The sequence below is a fragment of the Zeugodacus cucurbitae genome, chromosome 4 (assembly GCF_028554725.1).
Source record: "Zeugodacus cucurbitae isolate PBARC_wt_2022May chromosome 4, idZeuCucr1.2, whole genome shotgun sequence".
Lineage (NCBI taxonomy): Eukaryota > Metazoa > Arthropoda > Insecta > Diptera > Tephritidae > Zeugodacus > Zeugodacus cucurbitae.
The window spans coordinates 593,138-614,269 of record NC_071669.1 but is presented as its reverse complement, the minus strand read 5'-3'; the positions used below and the strand labels follow the sequence as shown (position 1 = coordinate 614,269).

General features: G+C 38.1%; 2 protein-coding genes and 1 long non-coding RNA gene across 22 annotated transcripts in view; 2 read left to right on the top strand and 1 right to left on the bottom strand.

The window, feature by feature from the left end:
- The first annotated feature begins 1,803 nt into the window (after nucleotides 1-1,803).
- Nucleotides 1,804-7,450, top strand: LOC105212804 (cationic amino acid transporter 2). Of its 2 annotated transcripts, none has more exons than XM_011185127.3 (5): nucleotides 1,804-2,159; nucleotides 4,779-5,146; nucleotides 5,789-6,049; nucleotides 6,111-6,896; nucleotides 6,976-7,450. In XM_011185127.3, the coding sequence occupies exons 1-5, from the start codon at nucleotides 2,134-2,136 to the stop codon at nucleotides 7,410-7,412; spliced, it is 1,878 nt and encodes a 625-aa protein (XP_011183429.1). In that variant the 5' UTR covers nucleotides 1,804-2,133; the 3' UTR covers nucleotides 7,413-7,450. The 2 variants fall into 2 exon arrangements, with proteins under 2 accessions (XP_011183429.1, XP_028895160.1); XM_029039327.2 differs by lacking the exon at nucleotides 1,804-2,159 and adding an exon at nucleotides 3,403-3,652.
- A 334-nt stretch (nucleotides 7,451-7,784) lies between these two features.
- Nucleotides 7,785-9,348, bottom strand: LOC128921840 (uncharacterized). The gene is made up of 2 exons (XR_008471146.1): nucleotides 8,393-9,348; nucleotides 7,785-8,329 (listed from the first exon to the last, which is right to left on the bottom strand). It is a non-coding gene; the product is annotated as an uncharacterized LOC128921840 (long non-coding RNA).
- A 156-nt stretch (nucleotides 9,349-9,504) lies between these two features.
- Slc7a2_0 (cationic amino acid transporter 2) overlaps nucleotides 9,505-21,132 on the top strand; it is a 28,587-nt gene continuing 16,959 nt past the window's right edge. For 2 of the 19 annotated variants that reach the window (XM_054230404.1, XM_054230405.1), the window contains exons 1-9: nucleotides 9,522-10,153; nucleotides 14,218-14,833; nucleotides 18,902-19,238; nucleotides 19,304-19,588; nucleotides 19,652-19,756; nucleotides 19,816-20,343; nucleotides 20,401-20,503; nucleotides 20,568-20,758; nucleotides 20,812-21,087. In XM_054230404.1, the coding sequence (XP_054086379.1) occupies nucleotides 18,998-19,238; nucleotides 19,304-19,588; nucleotides 19,652-19,756; nucleotides 19,816-20,343; nucleotides 20,401-20,503; nucleotides 20,568-20,758; nucleotides 20,812-21,087 (1,729 nt within the window). In that variant the 5' untranslated portion in view covers nucleotides 9,522-10,153; nucleotides 14,218-14,833; nucleotides 18,902-18,997. Of the gene's footprint in view, nucleotides 10,154-14,207; nucleotides 14,834-18,901; nucleotides 19,239-19,303; nucleotides 19,589-19,651; nucleotides 19,757-19,815; nucleotides 20,344-20,400; nucleotides 20,504-20,567; nucleotides 20,759-20,811; nucleotides 21,088-21,132 lie in introns of those variants that run through there. The other 17 variants (XM_029039288.2, XM_011184741.3, XM_029039308.2 and 14 more) reach the window with 17 other exon arrangements.

Genomic DNA, 21,132 nt, shown 5'->3' with positions numbered 1-21,132 from the left:
AAATACACAAATTTGCACACTTCGAATATGAATTCAAGTCCAACACACACACACACGAACGCTGCCTGCACTGTCCCACCAGATTACCGCCTCTAATTTAATTGCAGGGATACGTGAACTCACCCACGCCTCCACGCCGCGCTCACATACAAGCCGATTCGAACTCACACATTGTACTAGTCAATACCCAACATACACACATAACAATTATACACTCAAACACTTAGTTGAAAACCGACGCGACGCGTTCCGCAAATGGTTTACACATCCTTTATCCGCGAATGTTCGCTCGCAACTGAGTTCATGCAGTGGCGCTGCAGCGAATTTTAAATCTCCAATAGGCAACAACACCGTTGGGAAAGCTTGAATAGAGCACGACATGCGGGCTTGGACACTCTTCATGCGAGTTTCGTTGGCTTGGGGTGGCGCTCTCTTTATCCTGCGCCAACATTGGCAGAGTAACCAATAATATTTAAATTGTATTACATTTAACTTCTAAGTAATTCTTTGATATGAAATACAACTTGTGCTCAATTTATTAAAGCTGCACAAGCAATTTCTTATTTTCTGAGTGTTTCAATTAAAGACAAAAATGCCGAGAGTTTCCCCCTTCAAAGAGCTTTCTACCGCAACTTTTATTAATTTTCTATTTTGGTAGAATAAAAAAACAAAAACTATAACAACATATGCAACTAATCAAGTCAGTCATCCTTAAATTGAGTAAAGTAATACTGCTTCTTCACTTAATGTGAACTTTTTATGTAAAATATTGGCTTCGAAAACTTTGAGTTATGCCATTTTTGTATTTAATGTGTGTCATAACCGCCAAATCGTCCCACTCACGACTGCAAACAGCACGCTTAAGTTAACAGCAAGCTGCTCTGTAAAAGTATTAGTTTAGCAGAAAGCTTTCTTGAAGCTTTTAAATTTCCCCGATAATTAATAATCGCTGCGAGTTCTCTTTTCAATGGAACTACACAACGCATAAGCGTTCCTGTGGTTATATTTATATGCTACACTCACGCCGAATCGTTTCACTTTGCGGCACATTTATGTACTTTTTTTGCAAAAGCGCTTATTTCAAATAAATACATATGTATTTGTTTACTGTAATTGAACTAGCAAATATTTACTGTGGGAATCGTACATACCTAGGCGCGAACTGAAAATGAAACCATAATCAAATGTCAACATGAACTTTATTTACGTATCGCTAGTGATCGAAATCTCTAATTGCATTGCATGTAATGTAATTAGTCCAAAGAATTTTTGTGGAAAATTTGCTGATGCAATTCGCGCCAAAGGGCCATCATTTGAAATAAGACCTTTCCTCGCAAACACACACACATACATATGTACTTTCGCATGCCCTCACATGGCGCTGCAATCAATTTACTCCAAGAAAGTAATGTGACTTTCAATTGCCTATTTCACTACACTTGAACAAAGAGAGCAACACAAATATGCAAGAGATAACCTTGCCGCGAGAGCATTTCACAGTAGAGTGACCTACCTTAATTAAAAAGCAAATTGACTTTGCATACAATTATACTCATAGAAATTTGCTTTGAAGAGCAGCTGCTTGCATATGCTAACAGTAAATTGTAATTGCATAATTTTTATACAAAAACGTATCGAGCGCGCTTTCATAAATAATTTATTTTCTATTTAGTTAAGCAGCAGTTTTGCAAATCTTTATTTACATCTCGGTAAAAGGCGGTAACTCTTGCGCTCTCTTAGCACGGCGCCCGTCAGCTGTTCCAATTGCACGTGCTCTTTGCAGAGCGGAGAACAGCTGCGGCCGGCGTATAGGCAACCACATTTATCCATTCGATAACATTTGGCATTTGTTCTGACCGTACTGATACATAAGTACATGTGAATATAGCATAGACAACAGCTAATGATTGGGATATTCGCATGTGAACCGTCCGAGAGTCGAAACGCAGCATGAGCACGCTCCATCTATTACCGGTCGCCGCGTATTTTCTGAACAATTCATTACTTAATCACCAATAATATATAATAGGAAGTGATTTAATTTCGCCGAAAGCAAAAACAAAATTGCAAGAAAACCAAATTTTTAATTAAGTGAATTTTAATACAAAAAAGCAACAATAATAACACACAGAAATGGAGGAGTTTATGGAGAGTTGTGGGTAAGTAAAGCCGACGTGCTATTATAATTTTTACCTGGCGACCTAGAGACAGGTAGAATATAGAAAAGCAGACGCATGTGCATATGTTTGTGTGCATGTCTTTGCACTGATATTCGTTTAAAAATCGTATCGTATCGCATTGCCTACGTTGCAGCTGGCCAGAAGAATTGAATTCGGCCGCCGAACAAAAATGTGTTCCCAAAAGAAATGATTTAACTTTTCACAGAATTCTCTAAGCAAATCTGCAGTGAACATGCATAAATATGTATGTTGTATGAGAATGTGTGAGGCGGCTGCTATTTTTACAATGCGCGACACTAAATTTGGACTTACTGACGTATTCCCCCAACAAGAACAACAACAGCAAATTCCAATAATCATTCATATGATTGCTATGCCATGTGGATAGTAGTCATTCAGACATACACACATACATATAGACAAACTATTGAGTATTTTCATTTGGCTTCACTAAGTCACTACTAGTCTGATGCTAGTGAGGCCTAGTAAATGGAAGAGAGCACAGCACATGGCTGGTGGTTGGGAAGAGAGGGGCGCATAAAGAGCGCAATGACGTTTGTACATATATTAAATGTTTTGTTGGCAAATTTTACTTAACGCAGAGTTGCCGCGTTTCGTTTTTTTTCTTTTAATTTTTGTTACTTGTAAAATACGAGAACTCCAAATACGAAATGATGAGAGATGGAGGAAAATGTGGATTTTCTAAAAAACATAAATTTTACATAAAAAACGTTAATAATTTATTTAGATGGAAATATTTGTATTTTTATCCATACTGCCCATAGAAAGCTTCCAATATTATGAAAGCTTCTTCGTTATGCTGTTAAATCTCTCACTGTTTTATGAAAGTTTATGGTTGTTGATATACATATATCAATAATAATAATGGGTGCGTTTGACAATAAAAAAAATATGTTTTCATGTAGTCATAAACGAAAACAACAGCGCATTGTTTTCATTTAAATTTCGGGTGAATTCTTTGTATGCATTGCATATCTAAGCTTAATTTTCAAAATTATCCTACAGCTCGCTTCAGCATCACGCGCAGCTTTTCATCCCCTTTCAAATGCTTCGTTAGTATTTGTATATTCATTACTTTCCAACTAGCAAGTAAAAGCTTTCAAAGTTAAGCTTTTGATGCGTTACAAATTTGCGCGCTAAAATGTCGAGCTTTCAGTAATTTACAAAAGTGGGTAGCGAGTTGACAGATGTGCTATATATCGCTCGCGTGTCAAATCATCACCGACGCTCAAGCCGAAAAGAAGTCAACTGATCATCAGATCTCAAACTATTGGCATACATCACAACGCAATAGCTTAGTGATTGACCGTGAAAGATTTTTTAAATTATAAATTTAAAGTTCGGAGACAAAGCTCAGCAAGGAATCGCGAAAGTATACGAAACGTTGTGCGTCGAAAATTAAATTCAAAAGTGCCTGTGATATCAGTTTGTTTTTCGTCACAGGAAGCAAGGTATTTGTTTATGAGAAAATTAGAAAAACAATTAGAAAACAATTATTCATAGATTTAGTTATTGTATGCAAAGATCAATTGGTGAAGCGAAGCTTTGAAATAAGTTTCTTATAAATAAAATCTTAATTACTTCAATTAAAATTTAAATCATAATAATTGAAAGTAGAGTATTCTTACATCATTCAGCTGCAAGCACTAAAATTTTCTGCTTACGATTGTACTGACTGACCATCAGCAATTCTTCGAAGGTCTTGAGCAGCGAGCTGCTCTTGAATTCACGCTTTTGAAAATTTCGTATTTAATTGCGGAATCGGTTAATAACTCTTAGCTTCAGCAAAATTTAGACACATATCTTATTTGTGCGCTTGCGGTAGTAGCCACCTTATACAATTGTTAGCATCCCTAGTAATACAAAGAGATCATATTGATCACACACACTTAATCAATATTTTTTTTTATATTTATAACCAAAATCTATATAAATCTTAATTGATCATTAATATAAAGTTACTTTCTACGAAAACCTGAAGAGAAAAGGTGTTAATAAAATAATGGTGAGATGTTTTTTTGTTGTTTATTTGTTTTTTCAACCGAAACCGTAACTTGTGATCGATTCTGCTTTGTAATTGCGGTCGATTGCCACCTTAAAAAAGAATATACATTATATGCTCTATACCTACATATGTACTTTAATATGTGAGTACCTTTGTAATACAAATATTCAATTTGGACTAAAGCCTCTAATTTCTACTCATATTTAATGGCTAGCTAGTAAGTGTAGTAATTTGATATTTTTCTTTACAATTTATTGCTAAATACCGCGGGCAGCGCGAAAAGTTCCGATTTCAAACGTGCTAAAATGCTTTATTTGTTTCTCTTTGTGGAAAATGGAGTATTTGAAATTTGACTTAATAAGCTGATAGGTACCAATATTTAAGCATGTTTGGAAGACTAGCACTTACAGGAAATAATACGCAATGTGCGCCTCAGTTCAAAACGTGACTTATCTTACAGAAGCGTTACACCAACCAAATGGGCTGTAAACACGCCATGAAAATTACATAAATTAGCCGCTTCTCCAACCTATGACACTAAGTAAAAACAAATCTCTTATTTTCACCTGCAGAATGCCTTCGCTCAGCATATCCGGTGCATACCATGTGTTGACGCGCCGCAAACCCATGGAGGATACAACCGAGTCCAAATTGGCCAAGGTACTCTCCGCTTTTGATCTCACAGCACTCGGTATTGGCTCAACATTGGGAGTCGGCGTTTATGTGCTCGCCGGCGAGGTTTCGAAGGTCTATGCTGGTCCCGCGGTCGTTATAAGCTTTCTTATCGCCGCTATTGCATCGATATTTGCCGGCCTCTGCTATGCCGAGTTCGGTGCTCGTGTACCGAAGGCTGGTTCGGCGTATATCTACAGTTATGTGACCATCGGCGAATTTATGGCGTTCATTATAGGCTGGAATCTGATATTGGAGTATGCCATCGGTGAGTGTGTTTCTTGCTTAGACGAATTCATCTATTATCATAATGCGAGTTATAAGTAAATGATTCTCATAAAAACATCGTTCGTTCTTGAACCTGATTAACTGGTTTGGCGCTTGCACGCAGATGCACAAGCACAAGCCTTTCGGTAATTTGATTCCGATTCCAATTCGACTTTAGAGTACCCTTAATTGAGTGTAATTTACGTCGCGTTTTCCAATTTAATGGTTTGGTACACATACATACATATATATTATGTGCGTAAATGCATACATATGTACATATATACTCGTATAACCATACACGCAAAGGCGGTAAAGTATTAAGCTTCTTTGTATGCGTGCTTGAGAATTGTCGCCTTACTTCGATCTGTGATGTCTAATTGAAAGCATTTGCACAAACACAGCAACAACTGCAAGAAGTTACTTGTATCTCATCCATTGATAATTGTGCGCCTCTTGTGATATTTAGTAAGTTCAGGTTTCTCGCCGGTTTTAGCCACTAACTGGCTTGAGTGCGAATGATGGCAGTGCTAATTTTCGCCAAGAAACTTTTCTTCACAGTGTCACTTTTAACGAAACATCAGATTACAACAAATATGATAAATGGTTTTTCTCTCTTCCTCTCTGTTGCGTATAACTAAAGGTGGCGCCAGTGTGGTCAAGGGATTGAGCACCTACTTGGACAAGCTCTTCAATTATGCGATGCGTGATTATTTAACCAAGAATTTCGCCATGAACATCGAGGGTCTTGGGGACTATCCGGATTTCTTTGCACTCATCGTTACGGTGCTGTTTGCATTAGCCATTGCAGTGGGTGCCAAAGAATCGTCGCGTTTGAATAATGTCTTTACATTCCTAAATTTGAGCGTGGTGCTCTTTGTAATCATCGCCGGACTCTTTAAAGGTAAGAGCCCTTTAGCCAGCATTCCTACATATATTTACATTACATATTTTGTTTCATACAGTTTCCCTCAGCAATTGGTCTATACCCAAATCAGAGGTTCCCGAAGGTTACGGTAATGGCGGTTTCAGTCCATATGGTCTTACGGGCATCATACGCGGCGCTGCCGTATGTTTCTATGGATTCATTGGGTTTGATTGCATCGCGACGGCCGGCGAAGAGGCCAAAAATCCCAAGAAATCCATTCCGTTTGCGGTGGTCACATCGCTCGCCATGATTTTCCTCGCTTACTTCGGCGTGTCCACCGTGCTCACCATGATGCTGCCTTACTTCGAACAGGACGAGCAAGCGCCATTGCCGCACGTCTTCAGTCGCTATGGCTGGTGGGTGGCGGAGTATTTAGTAACAATTGGCGCGCTGTGCGGTCTGTGTGCCAGTATGATGGGTGCCATGTTCCCATTGCCGCGCATAGTGTTCGCAATGGCCTCAGACGGACTGCTCTTCAAGTGCATGGGAGAGATCAGCCAGCGGTTCAAGACACCCTTCAAAGGCACGCTGATCACCGGAGTGCTGACTGGCCTGCTAGCTGCCATCTTCAAACTCAGTCAGCTGGTGAGCATCATGTCAATCGGTACGCTCCTGGCCTACTCGATGGTGGCTAGCTGTGTGCTCATATTACGCTACGACGGTGATGAACGCAGAGATGGTCGTGCTATAGGAAATGGTCGTTCCCTGGCCGAACGCGCTCAAACCAATTGCAATCTGTGGCGCCAGTTATTCAACACCAACAATGTAACGTTAGCAAACAGAAAGAGTAGCAGTCTGGTGACTTTAATGATAACATTATACTGTAAGTTACCTGTAGAAAGTATTCTTTAGAGTGCTGACGTCCTCATCATAACTAATTGTCTTTCTGTTTTGACTTTCAGTTTCTTGGTGTTTTGTATTCTCACATTTTCTCCAAAAAGTGGAAATCGAACCTCAAAATATTACTCCGCCTTACATTGTGCTGCTGGTCATCACTGGATTGCCTTTACCGCTGATATTGTTCATCATTTCACGACAGCCACACTCCAGCACCCAGTTGGCGTTCAAAGTTCCCATGGTCCCCTGGCTGCCCGGACTTTCAATTTTCATCAATGTCTATCTGATGGTGCGTCTGGACGTAATGACCTGGGTGCGCTTCGGCATATGGATCGCCATCGGACTGATAATCTACTTCAGTTATGGCATTCGTTACAGCCGTCAACGTAAACGCGAGTCACGTCTTGTACATCCAGAAGCGACGGAGAACAGTGAGTCGGGTCTGCCATTACATAATGATTACACTGAGGTACCGCTCATAATCATGAATAATGCAAGTTAAAAGCGCAACGACAGAGTACTGAAAATGTGAATAAAACATATATCGAGAGTATGTATTAATTGATTAGATATAGAAAATGGCCTGTGTGGCTGAAGGGGGCTCGAAGTGTCCGAATAGCGTAGTTTTATAATAGTCTAGCGTAAACTTAAGTTGGATTACTTTTACTCGTAACAATCCCCATTGGGTAACGTGAATTAAACCAAAAACTCATTAATTACTCAAATGATCGCAAGTACTTTAAAGCTCCTCAGCAAGGATATATCATCAGATCACATCAAAAATGACTATCCCACCTACACAGCTTGAACAGCGTTTCATTTATCAACACAAAAAACAAGTAAGAGAACCCTAAAATGGGAAATGTAATGTGGAATTCTTAAAAAATCTTTGATTTGCTGAATCTTGAGTTAGTATATTTATAAACATTTTGACATAATGTATTAGTAATAGTTATAATATTGGGTTTACAGTTACTATTATCATAGTATCGTAGTTGTTTTAAAGTAATATACCACACTGTATTTGTATCGTTGCTTAAGCAAGGGAAATTATTTATTAATTCAGACAACTAACTAAGCGTACTTAAATCTTAAATATCTAAGTTTTGGCAAAATTCTCTTAAGCTTTTTAAAAGTCACTAGATCCTACCAACAAACAACTTTTCTGATAAAATAAAAAAAAATAAGTAAAATTAGTATGTTTTAATGGGCTTTGGATTCATATATACATAAGAGAACGAACGGTTCTACCCTCTGATTCACTGTAATACAATGCCGCGGTTTACGGTATGCCTTACACTTGCTGGCATCAAATAACAACTATTGTGGTCGCAACGCAATTATCTGTTTCCGGTTGAGATTTTTGCGATAAAGTCTAAAATTGCTCAATAATCGCGCTCTACGCATTTGTTGGTCGATCTACATATGTTTCTCGTTCAATTTATATTAAGCACAAATATACTTTATTTACACATGACTCACCCGAAAAAATTCGCTGTCTTCCCATTGATTTATTAGAGCCGCCACAAAACAATAGACGGCACTCGAACCTTTGTTTGATAAGCAGTTGTCTACTTATCGAATTAGAAGTGATATCCACGAAAGCCAACTGACTGCACACCCTTCTGGACGCGCAGGGTACTTAATGTATTTAAGCCATTTACAGTTACGGCAATTGCAGCAAGCTTAAAGTATCACCTTTATGAAGAGTGAGAGCGAAGCGAATTAAGTGAGAAAATAAAGTAGCAATTAACTTTTTAATAGAATCCAACAATCTACGCTCGGCCGAGCAAAAACCGTTCGAAAGCTTAATTCATCTGATGATATTTGGCAGACTTTAGAAATAGAAGTAATATTTGTTTCTACATTCTATATTCTATATTTGATAGAGTTGACTTCTTCTTTGCACTAATTTTTAAGTGCAAGCCAACAGAATGTGATGCGGTACATTCGTGGCGTCTGATAAGCGCTCACTTTTTCCGCGCAGACCGTCCCCAACGGCGGATACGCGTATCTTATCACAACTCACTGACAGTGACAGCGAACGTAGCAGAGCAGCAACCAACCACCTAAGGTGAACATGACAGCTTACCGTTGCTGCCAATACAAACAGACATACTTGTACAACTACAAAGACCCACACACGCACACATGCACTGAGAGTGTTTCGTAATTCCATCGCGTATTTCAGTTAGAAATCTGGAAAATCCTTCACTGCCAAAAGCCAAGCCTGCCAAGAAGGGGTTTGCAGATCAAAATAGCTACAACTTCACACTTTTATGCGTTGAGAAGATTCTGATACGAGTTCTGAAAGTATTAATGGTGAGAGCCTGCTCGCAAATTATTCTAACAAAATGTCAACAAACGAACTGGAACTGGTAAACAGAGAACAGCGCTTGCCCTTCGGCAGCTGCTTATACAATATCGGTGCACAACACCAACAAAAAAGCAATAAAAGCGGCGCTCAGCTATCACGGGGCTGCGTACGGTCTGCTCCACTTGATTACAGGTGCAGACGAGGGGTGACGAAGGCTGCTGCTTGTGTCGTATGCGGCCAACAGGTGCTCGGCGCGCTAGCGCTCGGTGCTCGGTCAGTCAGTCGTAGCTCAGCAATCGCAGCGCTTGAAAGTCTCAAAAGTGACGGTATCGGTATCGAACTTGCCGGCTATAACACCTTCATGGCCGTAAATTCTCTCAAGACGTACGCTTATCTCAGTAATCGAAATTCATTATCGTTTCCAGCAGCTTCGTCGTTTCCAGCGTCGCCATTACGAGCAGCTTTAACTCGGTTAGTCACTGCCTACGCGCGGATATCGTACTGATAGTGCTCGCTCGAGATAGGGATTATTTGTATTAGTTCATTCTTCTTGCTGCTCTCCATTCTGGCTGCAATTAGCCGATTTTCGCGAACTGGAACTGAAACTGAAACTGAAACTGTGTGACTATCATAAAGCTGAAATGTAAATATCTTCTGTTCGTACATACAAAGAAATCGAATGGCGTGTTCGCGTGTGTTTGAATGTGTGTTTCAAGTGAATATGTGTGCATAGAGACACATACAAGCATACGAGTGCCCATATAAGTGACTGTGCAGAAAAATAGACCGAGAATGTGGTATGAACGCGAGTTTATCCTTATCTCCGTTATCAGGCCGAAGTGAGATTGCGGCAATTGGTGTTTGTAGTTGTTGTGTTTACTGAAAGTTTTGCAGATGTACAAATGTGTTTACGTAGTTCGTCTGAGGTAAATACCCGTCTGTGTGTGTATATTATTACGCTTATTACACATTTAACGGCGCTTAGTTTCAGCAATTATATGGCAATATTCAACATTTTCTCGTTCATTTGCTCAGCTGAGTAGCCCATCAAAATGTATGCTTGCGAGACTGGGGGGGGGGGGGGGGAGAATGGGTGTGTGTATCTCATAACCTTTCAGGAACTTTGATCGTTTGCCATTAATTTACACACGCCGCAATGCGCGTACGAGTATATGTAACGCAATGAAAGTGAGAATAATTCATGACTTTGTTAATATTTTGTCTTTTTTTGTTTACATACAAATGCATACTTACGCAGTAGCCTTATGCTAAAAGTATATTTTAATTGATACTTTGTTAAAAGCTTTATCATTCTTATGAGCTAATTGCCTGTTTTAATAGAGTGCAACAAAGTTTTCGTTTCGTTAAGCATGCATTTCTGCTTTTTTAATCATATTTACCAATAAAACTAATCGTCTGTAATCACACATACCTTTGACGTAAGAACACCGTTTTATTTGAATTCGTTCACTTTTGCTTAAAATGTGCAAAGAAATGTTTGCGAGGCATTTAATACCAAAAACTAATCACCTGGAAATCGCTTATGAAACTCATCCTTTTTTCCACGATCAAGACTCCTCCTTTTTCCTTCCAGATGAAGCACACTTCAAATGGGTTTTCCGCAAGTATATACATATACAAATATGTATTTTTTGTTTGAGTGTAAGTAACATCAATCAAACACACTCAAACCGCTAGACTTCTTACTTTGAGAGTACTCCAAAAAGTTAACTCTAATCAAAATTCATTTAAATCGATGAAGTTTTAATATATATATATATATATGTACGTATATATACATATATGTACGTAAAGTATATATATACACGTATATACGCATGCGATCGCAGGCAACAATAATGTATCAATAAAAGTCAAGACGAGCAAGAATTCATCACGAAAATTCCTCGGTAATAACTACATAAGTACTCATGTATCCGAATATGAAAGAGTCGTCCCAAATGTTTGCATGTGTGTGTTCGCGGCCAATTATTTATAAATATTACCCGAGCACATACATACATAATCGACAAACGTCACAATCGACATTAAACTTCACGTCGCCCGCAAATATTACAAGTACTTGCATATAAAAGTTATTGTTATTGTTGCCTTGTTGTTGTTTTTTTTTTTGCAAAAGCTTGCACGCTTCGAAAATATTTGCGAATGCATCTTGGCGCTGGCTGACCGGTAAGCACTTAACGAGCGGGCACTCAGCCCAGTCGATCAGTCAGTTAGTTAGTAAGTGTAAGTGACACCGGGCGACAAGTGAGCAAGTACAATTCACTGAGGGGAAAAACGAGCAAAAAAAAAACAATACGGCGAACAACAAAAAACATCACGGAATAATTAAAAATCGACAACAACAACAACAACAGCTGAGTAACCGCTTATAAAATGCGAATATTTATTGTGCACATGAAACGGCAGCGAGTAAATACAGTTGTACATACCTAAAGGCACACACGTACATACGAGTACATATGCATGTGTAAAAAACCGCGACAAAAATAAAACACACTGCTCACAATAATAACAACAAAAACGATATTAAAAACCGCGCTTTGGCGAAACGTTAATTGACCACGTTCACAAACACACTCGCATACGAAATCGAATTCAAATTGCTTACATGCCAAACGCTTGCCCTCAAAATGACATAACTAGATAATGTTTGATTTCGACAACTGCAAAGTAAAATTCAAAAATGCAAAATCAATGTTTCAAAAATTACTTAAGAACTGAAATTCATTTTAAATCTAGAACTATTAGCTGGTTGACGTGAAGGATATAGCGAAAGGCCAGCGCTTTTTAAGCCTGCGTTATGACTATTTGAGACATTGAAATTTAATTCTTGACTTGTAATTGAAACCCAAACAAGCCCCTAACATCTATACTAATTGATTCCTAAGGAGGAGTATAGAAACACTACGCAGAATTTCAATAATAAGTTAATAACTAGTAAATTATAATTAAAATATTTAATCTCCACTCCCAATAGTAGCTCTTTCTTTCTTATTATTTACTCTACGACGTTTTTTCAATCGCATAAAGCTTTCTCGAAGCTTGAACCGAAACGTCAAAACACTCGCTTCAAATTAAATTCGAGCAAAATCGATGGTTTTATGTTATGCACTTCTTGAAAAAAGGGCTCTACTCATATGAATAAATATTTATACATACCCGTATATGAACTCTCTGGCTTATACGTCAAATGTCGTTGGGAGGTAAACTCACCTTGCTCTCGGTCTCAAAACCACTGAGGCGTTCAACAAAACACAATTTCGATGAAAAATTTTAATACTCAACTAGGCAAAGTAAAACATTTTGCAAAAATTTATTGTTTTTTTTTTTATTCAATATTATTTATAATGCGTAGAAATTAATGGGCAATTGTTTAGCACGTGAATGTTGAGGGGTGAGCGAGCGCTGGCAGCGTGTGAATCGAATTACGCTGATTTGCGGAAGTGCATGAGATTCAATTAAATACTTTGCAATAAAGCATCAATGCACTCGTACTTACATAGTAAACTACAGCGGGTTAAATAATTAGTTAGACGTGCTTTTAAGGCATGCACTCGAGGCAAGTGGATTTTTGCACTGTTCGAAATTCCTAAACGAATTGACAAATGCCGGTGGAATCACGAAGTAAAAAAGATTGGAATTATATTCACTCTAGGATAATGAAAAAGTGCTTAATGAAGTGCTGCAAAAAGAGATAGAAGAATAGAAAGTAGATATTTTCGCCGTGTTAGCCAATCAAGGAATTAATTTATGCGATTGAAAAATGCAATCAATAATTAAAATGTAAATTAAGTGGATTCTATTCATATACAGTTAGCATAATTATTCCAGGAAAGCTTACGCGTAATCGCATAATTCTTAAATGATTAATGAAATCTAATTAATTTCAATAAATGCGATTTTACGTTGAATCAACGAACCTGTAACAACGAAGTTGTAAATATGTATGTAATTACTTGCTTAAACAGCAGTTACTTTGCAAGCGCAAAAGTCTAATGTGTAAATCATGTGAAAAATGTGGCAGGCATGACAATATGCTGTTTAAAAATACAAATAAAATATAAATCAGCACGACATGCTTACATACATACACGCGTGTAAGTGCGCTTATTTATATGCATACATATTTACAAAGTTGTACTGACTTCCTGAAAACATCGAGCAGCAAAACTACTATATGCGCTCGGGCGATCACGGCACGGAGATTCGTCGAGCGATTAACAAACAATTACAATTTTTACATTGTTGTTATTGTTGTTTACTTTTACAGCCCTTCTGCTTCTACTGTTGTTGTTTTTGCAGTTGTTGTTTACATAAAATACATTATTTCACTAACCTCTTTCCCTTTTTGCCTTATACCTACCAAACGAAATCAATTATGTAAATATCGACTAGTCCGCAACTAATGCGTTTGAGTGCAGTACTGGTCCCTGCTAGCATCGCAAAATACCCAACGATATCACTTGGCGAGCAAAAGTGACCAGACCTGCTGTGAAGTCTCCTTGTTCTTGCTGCCGCTAGGCTACTCCTCCTGTTATCAGTATCTCTGAGATACAAACACATACATACACACAAACATGCGTTGCCTTCCTGTCCATATGTCAGTAATGCCTTATGGCACGCCGCTTATTAATTACTCGCTCTGTACGAACACATTCGCGGCATCTTATCTGGAGTCCCATTGTTTAAGTTGTTTACTTGTTTGTTTATTTATATTGTTTGCTCTTTTTCACATCATTTTTGTGTTGTTGTTGTTTATTTTGTTCTTTTTTTCTTGGTATTCAAACGCTTGTCTGGCTACCTACTTTCGCGTATTTGCATGCATGCATGTGGATAGATATTTATGCATGAGTGTGTGTGTGCGTGTGTGCATAATGTTCTTAAGCCTTTTCTCATTTTATTGCATTATACTTTTGCACTTGCAGTTGTTATTGTTATTGCTTATTATTCGATTTGTTGTTATTAGCATTGTTCACTCCATTTGATTGTAACTTCGCCGCGGACTGCGGTAAGTGAGGCTGAGTTCGTAATTGATGCGTAAGTCGATACGTTGCCAGCGCTCGGAACTTGTAGCCCGCCAGCGTGAACACGTCGTGTGACAGTGACAGTTGAGACGGGGACGTCGACGGCAGCGGTAACAAGTGCAAAATCGGCAACAGGTTGCCAATTACGTCTGAGCTGAGGCCAAAAGTGTCACAGTGCTGAGAGTTTACAAGAAACGCATTTCTTTGACGCGGTGCACAAATTAAAAAATTTAATTTAATTGAAAATATTTCCTTTTATTTTGTCGTTTGTGAAAGAGTGCGAAGTGAGAAGCAAAAACGGCGTATTTTTGCGACTTTTTATCCATCTTTTATATACATGAAGTTAAATAAGATAATGTGATAAGAGACATTTAATGAAAACTTGTTGTTGAGCGCAGACGCCAGTGTTTCACCAACTAAATACACAAAACTGCATGAATATCTCTCGGTAAATGAACAGAACATCAAAAATAAATTATTAATGAAAAATATATACCTCAGTCTTCAATCTACGTAAGTTATCAGGACACAAGAGCTGGAAGAAAATATTAAAAAGAGGTAAGTGCAGAAACAATTAGCTAAATCGCATATTTGTAGATTCTAACAGCTTAAACAATTATTTAAACATAAACATAAATGAAATATTAAAACCAAATATTTTGAAAAATTATACAGTTCAACAATATTTTGCAAGACACGACTTCTAACCTACTCACACCACACATGTCTCTTAAAATAAAATGACTTTGTATATATCAATTTTCCTCCAATGTCCAGCTTTTGCAAGACTGAGATTGAAACACTTGGTTGAGCCCAACCTTCAGCGAACCTAGCGAATTGGTTATAATTGACATTAGCGACTCAAGAAGCTCCAAGCGCTTTGCCGTTTCATAAAGGCCTCTCTGATCCATTAGCAGTTGTTTGGCATACCAAAGGACAGCGATCGATAGTGTCCAAGTGAGATCTATGCATAAGCAAGATCTGCCTGCTAACTTAACCTAATCTCAATATCAAGCTCGTCAATTCGTTAAATTTGAGTGTTCTTTAAATTTTTATTTCAAAATAATATTTCGGGTTTCCACCAGCAAAGGCCAGACGAAATAAAAATGCTGTCGCTGGATATTCTCTATCCATTTGAGAGAGATTTTAATCAGAAAAATTAGATTAGTACGACCTTCGTCAGATATGTTTTATTAGTACTTTAAAAGTTATGCCATACAAGAACTTGTTTCGTTTTTCACGTTGGTAATACAATGTTGTGCGTAATATTTGTTTACAACATACATCCTCGTGCATTTAATAACAGCGTCTTATCTCGTTTCACTACGTAATTTGTAATCGCACGAATAACACTGGCGTACCTATGCGTCTATATAGATATATGTACATACAACTAATGATTATGTGTTAATTGGACGTTCAACGAGCTTTTAATAGCATTTAAGCTAAAATGTATTTGACGAAATTCGTGGAAAAAAAATATTTCATTAACTTTGTTTTTGACTGCCTACTAATGGATATAATTTCGTATTAAAAAGCATTTACACTTAATATTTGTTCAATGAATGTGTCTGGTGTAACTCTTTGAAATAATCTAATAAAATCGCATTTGTTAAAGAGAATTGTTGCTTTCTCCCGCACAATCGCTGAGTGCACGAGCGCGTTTTGCGGCTTTGGCAGTTGCGGTTATTGACTTGATGCTACGCTAAATCGATATTTCGCATGATCTGGCTAATGCCTTGCGTAACACCTGCTCCCGGAGCAGATGTACTCACTTGCACGTATTTGTATATTTGTATGTATGTACGAACGTACCCACAGCCGTGCACGCAAGCGATGCGTCATGTAATCTATTTTTATGATTTTATTATAATTATCTTTTGAATCAGTGCTTTACACACCTCTTGGCTTGGTGTTTCCCTTATTTGCGTGAACATACGAATTTAAGATAACCAATTAGCATTTGATATGGTTTTCGCCCCCCCCCCCCCCCTGCCACTCTCCGCAATCTTTTTCTACAAGTAGCTTACACTCTGTGCTTGTGTTAGTGTTTAAAAGTGTGTGTGCGTGGTATGACACGGCGTATGAGTATCGGTGAGTGAGTGAGTGCGTAAGCGTTGGCAGCAATAAAAAGCACTCGCTGCTTATACCTCTATGGCACTTAAGAATGCGCTTATCAAAAAGCAAATAATTCGATAAGACTATGCTGTCGTGCAAACAAACTTGTGATTTTTCGAGTTTTTTTTTGTCAAAAAACATATAATTAGCGCATATTTAAATGCAATAGCATTATATTTCGGTTGTTATATACAAATCCCAGCTTAATCAAATATTATTTACCGCTCTTAATAATCAAAAAATCTATTAACCAATACAAAGTGATTATTACTTTCAATAAAAGCTCATGTATTTATTGTTTATTTTAACAATTTGTTTATTTTAGAATTACTTTGGGTGAAATAACACTGCCAACTACACGCTAATGAATTAACTTAAAGTGAATGTGGCAACTTAAGAACTTTTTGTGTGAAAACACAATTACTAATATGTTTGTATGTACGCATTGTTTGTGGTGTTTCCCCATTCGATTAGCATTGAGTTCGATGAAATTGTAAACACCTATGAATCACAAGTATCGGGAGTGTGTAATCACAATCATGATTTTGATATGGAACTAAATACTATATATTATTGTTCAGAATATGAAACTCAAGCTTGCTTAATAACTAAACCTTTCACTTTGATGCTCGTATTCGTTTAGCACAGTAAACAGTTTAACACTCACCTGAACTCAGGTAATTGATCATCTTCGCCAACACTCACTTCGCTGACATATTTAATAAGTAATAAGTCAATTTAACAGGTTTAGTAAAAAAGTCATACGTCTCACCTGAACCCGCAGTCATCGATCAAAATGTGTACGCCTTATCGGCAATTGTTGGTGATTTTCTAAATTTTTTGAGCTCGATAGATTAAAAAACAAAAACAAAGAAGAAATGTTATGAATGGAAGTAAACAGTTTTGAAGTGTATGAACGCTACATATGTATATGTCAAAAAGGTAATCTCATGCTAAGTAACAAGCAATTTAGTAGGTCTTTAGAGAGATCATTAGAATTTGAGTGCCTTAAGGTCATACCCACGAAACATATGGAAACACCATGTTCGTCTAAGTGGAGAATGTACGATTAAGGCTGGAATGTAAGCAGGAGTTTAATTTCATTGTACTTGCACTTGAAGCTTTATTTGCAGACTTATAAAGATCTTTAATACTTGCATGGAAAATCTTATCTAAATCGCATTGCTTATCTGGTGGCTTCACTGTGCGATGAAAAGGAGAAAGCTTTGTCTAGTATATTATTTAATTTGCAGCAGCCTCGCCAAAGTAGTCATCCACCGTACGAAGGCTTCTATGCAGAACACTACCCTGAGTGTACCGTATGAACCATTTACGAATGTGAAATGCTCCTCTGCGTGGCTGATAAGAAGAAAAAAAACAAAACAGCAAGATTTTACAAAGTAGCACGCAAAGCGTTGCTCTGTTCACTGACCTACATGCATTAAAATGGGGATAACCACAATCAGAGATTCTATTTTAAAAGTGTTATATATTAAGAAATAATTCATTAAAGATTATTTCTGAAGATTTGCTGATATGAGCATAAATTCAAAGAATGCATTTACAATTCAATTTCGAAACGCAATTCCATTGGACTTTGCGCTGCAGATATGCAAATATGTTCCGGAATGTTTTGAACTCACTTTTATTTATATAATAATATATAGACATACGTACATCATACACAATATATGCATAAGTATTTACAATGAATATGCACGAAGGAGCCACAAACCCACGCGCTTTATTTGGCAAACAATACAAATAATCAAATCGATTACAAATCATTTTATTTATGTGTTATTTACTGTCAAAGCAAAAACAATATTGATGGCTTTCATTGCTCTTCGGAAAAAATCAAATTTATTTTCAAACAAAAAGTTGAATGAATGGGCATATGTGTGGGTCCCGACAATTGAATTATTTTATGTGACTGCCTGTGCAAACATACAAGGCGATCGCACACCATTCACGTCAAGAAAGTCACATAAAAATCGAATAACTTTCTACGCTTCGAGGCATCCAAAATGTAGATAAGAATTTTAATTGCTCTCCCTGTACTGACATAATCTTTCGGTCGTTCAATGTTTGTCTGGTTGTCGGTTGCATTTATATCGAATTTGAAACCTAATATTAAATCACTTAGGAAAATACTTCAGAGACAAATGGCTTGCTCATTTCCTGAGTTGTAACTATCTGATTTCATCAGTTTTACTTCCCACTCTACTTCTCCACCACCCTTCTCTCTCTCTCTGGAGTATGCTGTTGAACGCCGACTCATGCAATTGTCTATACTAATAGGTCTATAGGTACTCGTAAGGAAATTTACTGCTATCCACGTATAGACACAATTCTTATCAGACAATGCATTTACAGATACTTTAACACCATAATCATATTAATTGCGCGACTACTGATAGTAATACGTTGATCTAGAAATAGAAGTCTAGAAGTATACTTAAAAGTTAAAGTTATTTATTAATAACACGTTATTTATTCCCCTTGCAGGTCCCTAGGAATTAGCTCACACTAAAAGTAATTTTACACCAATTTGGAACACATTCGTCAACTTCTCGTATAGAGCTGTTTCGAACCAGTAAGAAAATGGCGCCGCAAACAACATATTGGAAAGTGTTAACGCGCCGGAAAGTTTTGCCCAATGAGGGGACAGAGAGTGATACGAAGCTGAATCGTGTGCTCGGCTTGTTCGATCTGACCGCTTTGGGCGTTGGTTCGACTTTGGGCGCCGGCGTTTATGTGTTGGCCGGTCAAATAGCACGCGATCAAGCGGGCCCCTCAGTGATGCTGTCCTTCGCCATCGCAGCACTGGCATCCTTACTAGCAGGTGATATTGTCTATATATAAATTGAAAGCACTTTCATTAAATCGCATGTTTTTACTGTTTCACAGGAATTTGTTATGCAGAGTTTGGCGCGCGCGTGCCCAAAGCAGGTTCGGCCTATGTCTACAGCTATGTTTGCATTGGCGAGTTCGCCGCCTTCGTCATTGGTTGGAATCTGATGTTAGAGTATATTATTGGCACCGCCAGTGTTTGTCGTGGCATTAGTCTCTATTTGGATACACTGATCAACGATACGCTCAAGAACACCTTTGCCGAGATAGCGCCAATGAATGTTAGTTTCCTCGGAAGCTATTTCGATTTCTTTGCTTTCGGGCTGGTCATCGTATTCGGTGGTATGTGTAATAAGAGCTTCTAAAATTTGAGAATTTTCTTTGATTTTTTCAACTTTGTTCCAGTTGCTTTGGCCTTTGGCGTGGAAACTTCGGCTCTGGCGAATAATTTCTGTACTAGTCTCAACATTTTCATATTATTATTTGTGATAATTTTTGGTGCAATCAAAGGTTAGTTATCTGTAATATTAGCAGATGAGTTAACTTAACCAATGTTTTATATTTTTTAGCAAATTTCGACAACTGGTCGATTGATCCTCAAACTGTCAACGCCACCGTCACAACGAGCAACATAGGCGCCGGTGGTTTCTTTCCATTTGGCTTTGCAGGCACGCTTAAGGGCGCCGCCACTTGCTTTTTCGGCTTTGTTGGGTTCGACTGCATCGCAACTACTGGCGAAGAGGTGCGAAATCCGCGACGCAACATACCACGCTCCATTTTACTCTCACTGCTGATCATATTCCTTTGCTATTTCGGCGTCTCAACAGTACTCACACTGATGGTGCCGTACTACGAGCAGGATCCCAACGCACCACTGCCTTTCGCTTTCAAACAAGTCGGCTGGACCTTTGCCATGTGGGTAGTGGCCATTGGAGGGCTTATTGGTTTATTAGCCAGCTTATTTGGTGCTTTGTTCCCATTGCCGCGGGTCATGTACTCCATGGCAGAGGATGGTTTACTCTTTCGATTTTTGGGAAAGATCAGTCCACGCTTTCGCGTGCCGGTCGGCGGTTCAATCTGTGCCGCCATGTTCACTTGTGAGTAACTTTGTTTTTTGTACTTTATTACATTTTAATGTAATTTTATTTATTTAGCTCTAATGGCGGGATTGTTCGACCTACAGCAACTAGTTAGCCTACTGTCAATAGGCACATTGCTGGCTTATAGCGTGGTAGCCATTTCAATTACCATACTTAGGTATTGATTTCTGATTATTATTATCTTTCGAAGTTTACTCACACATTTAAATCGTAATTTATAGGTACATGGAGTCGGCTGATTGTTCGGATTGTGAAAGCGGTAATCAACCGTTAACCGAAAACTCTATGCTCACTTCATCGGGGACACGTGTCACCTCTAAGGCTGTATTGCAGCAAATGTTCAATTTCAAACGCCTGGACACACCCAACTCTCTCTCCACTCGGATCGTTGGAACTTTGATTTCAGTATTTTGTAAGATTTTCATATTTACTTAAGCTTTCTCTTTAACACTGTTCTCTTTTTAGGTCTCCTTTCATTATTTATCGGTCTAATATTCAAAGAAGCTTACGATGCTTTGCTCGAAAACCAATTATGGGTACTTGTTCTACTACCAATTTTAGTGCTACTCGCCTTACTGACCCTGGTCATGATTTGTCTTCAACCACGCGAACCAATAATAAAAACTTTCCGCGTTCCCATAGTTCCGATTTTACCAGCCATCAGCGTGTTCATTAACATCTACCTAATGTTGCAGCTGGATGTGATGACTTGGATACGATTCGGTATATGGATGTTGATTGGTAAGTATGGGTATTACTCTAGGTTGCATGCCATTTATATTCAGA

Bases quoted from the DNA above. Each gene is read 5' to 3' on its own strand.
- LOC105212804 (XM_011185127.3), top strand. From the start codon at position 2,134: ATGGAGGAGTTTATGGAGAGTTGTGG. The intron at 6,050-6,110 runs GTAAGAGCCCTT...TGTTTCATACAG, and splicing joins CATCGCCGGACTCTTTAAAG to TTTCCCTCAGCAATTGGTCT. The intron at 6,897-6,975 runs GTAAGTTACCTG...TTTGACTTTCAG, and splicing joins TTTAATGATAACATTATACT to TTTCTTGGTGTTTTGTATTC.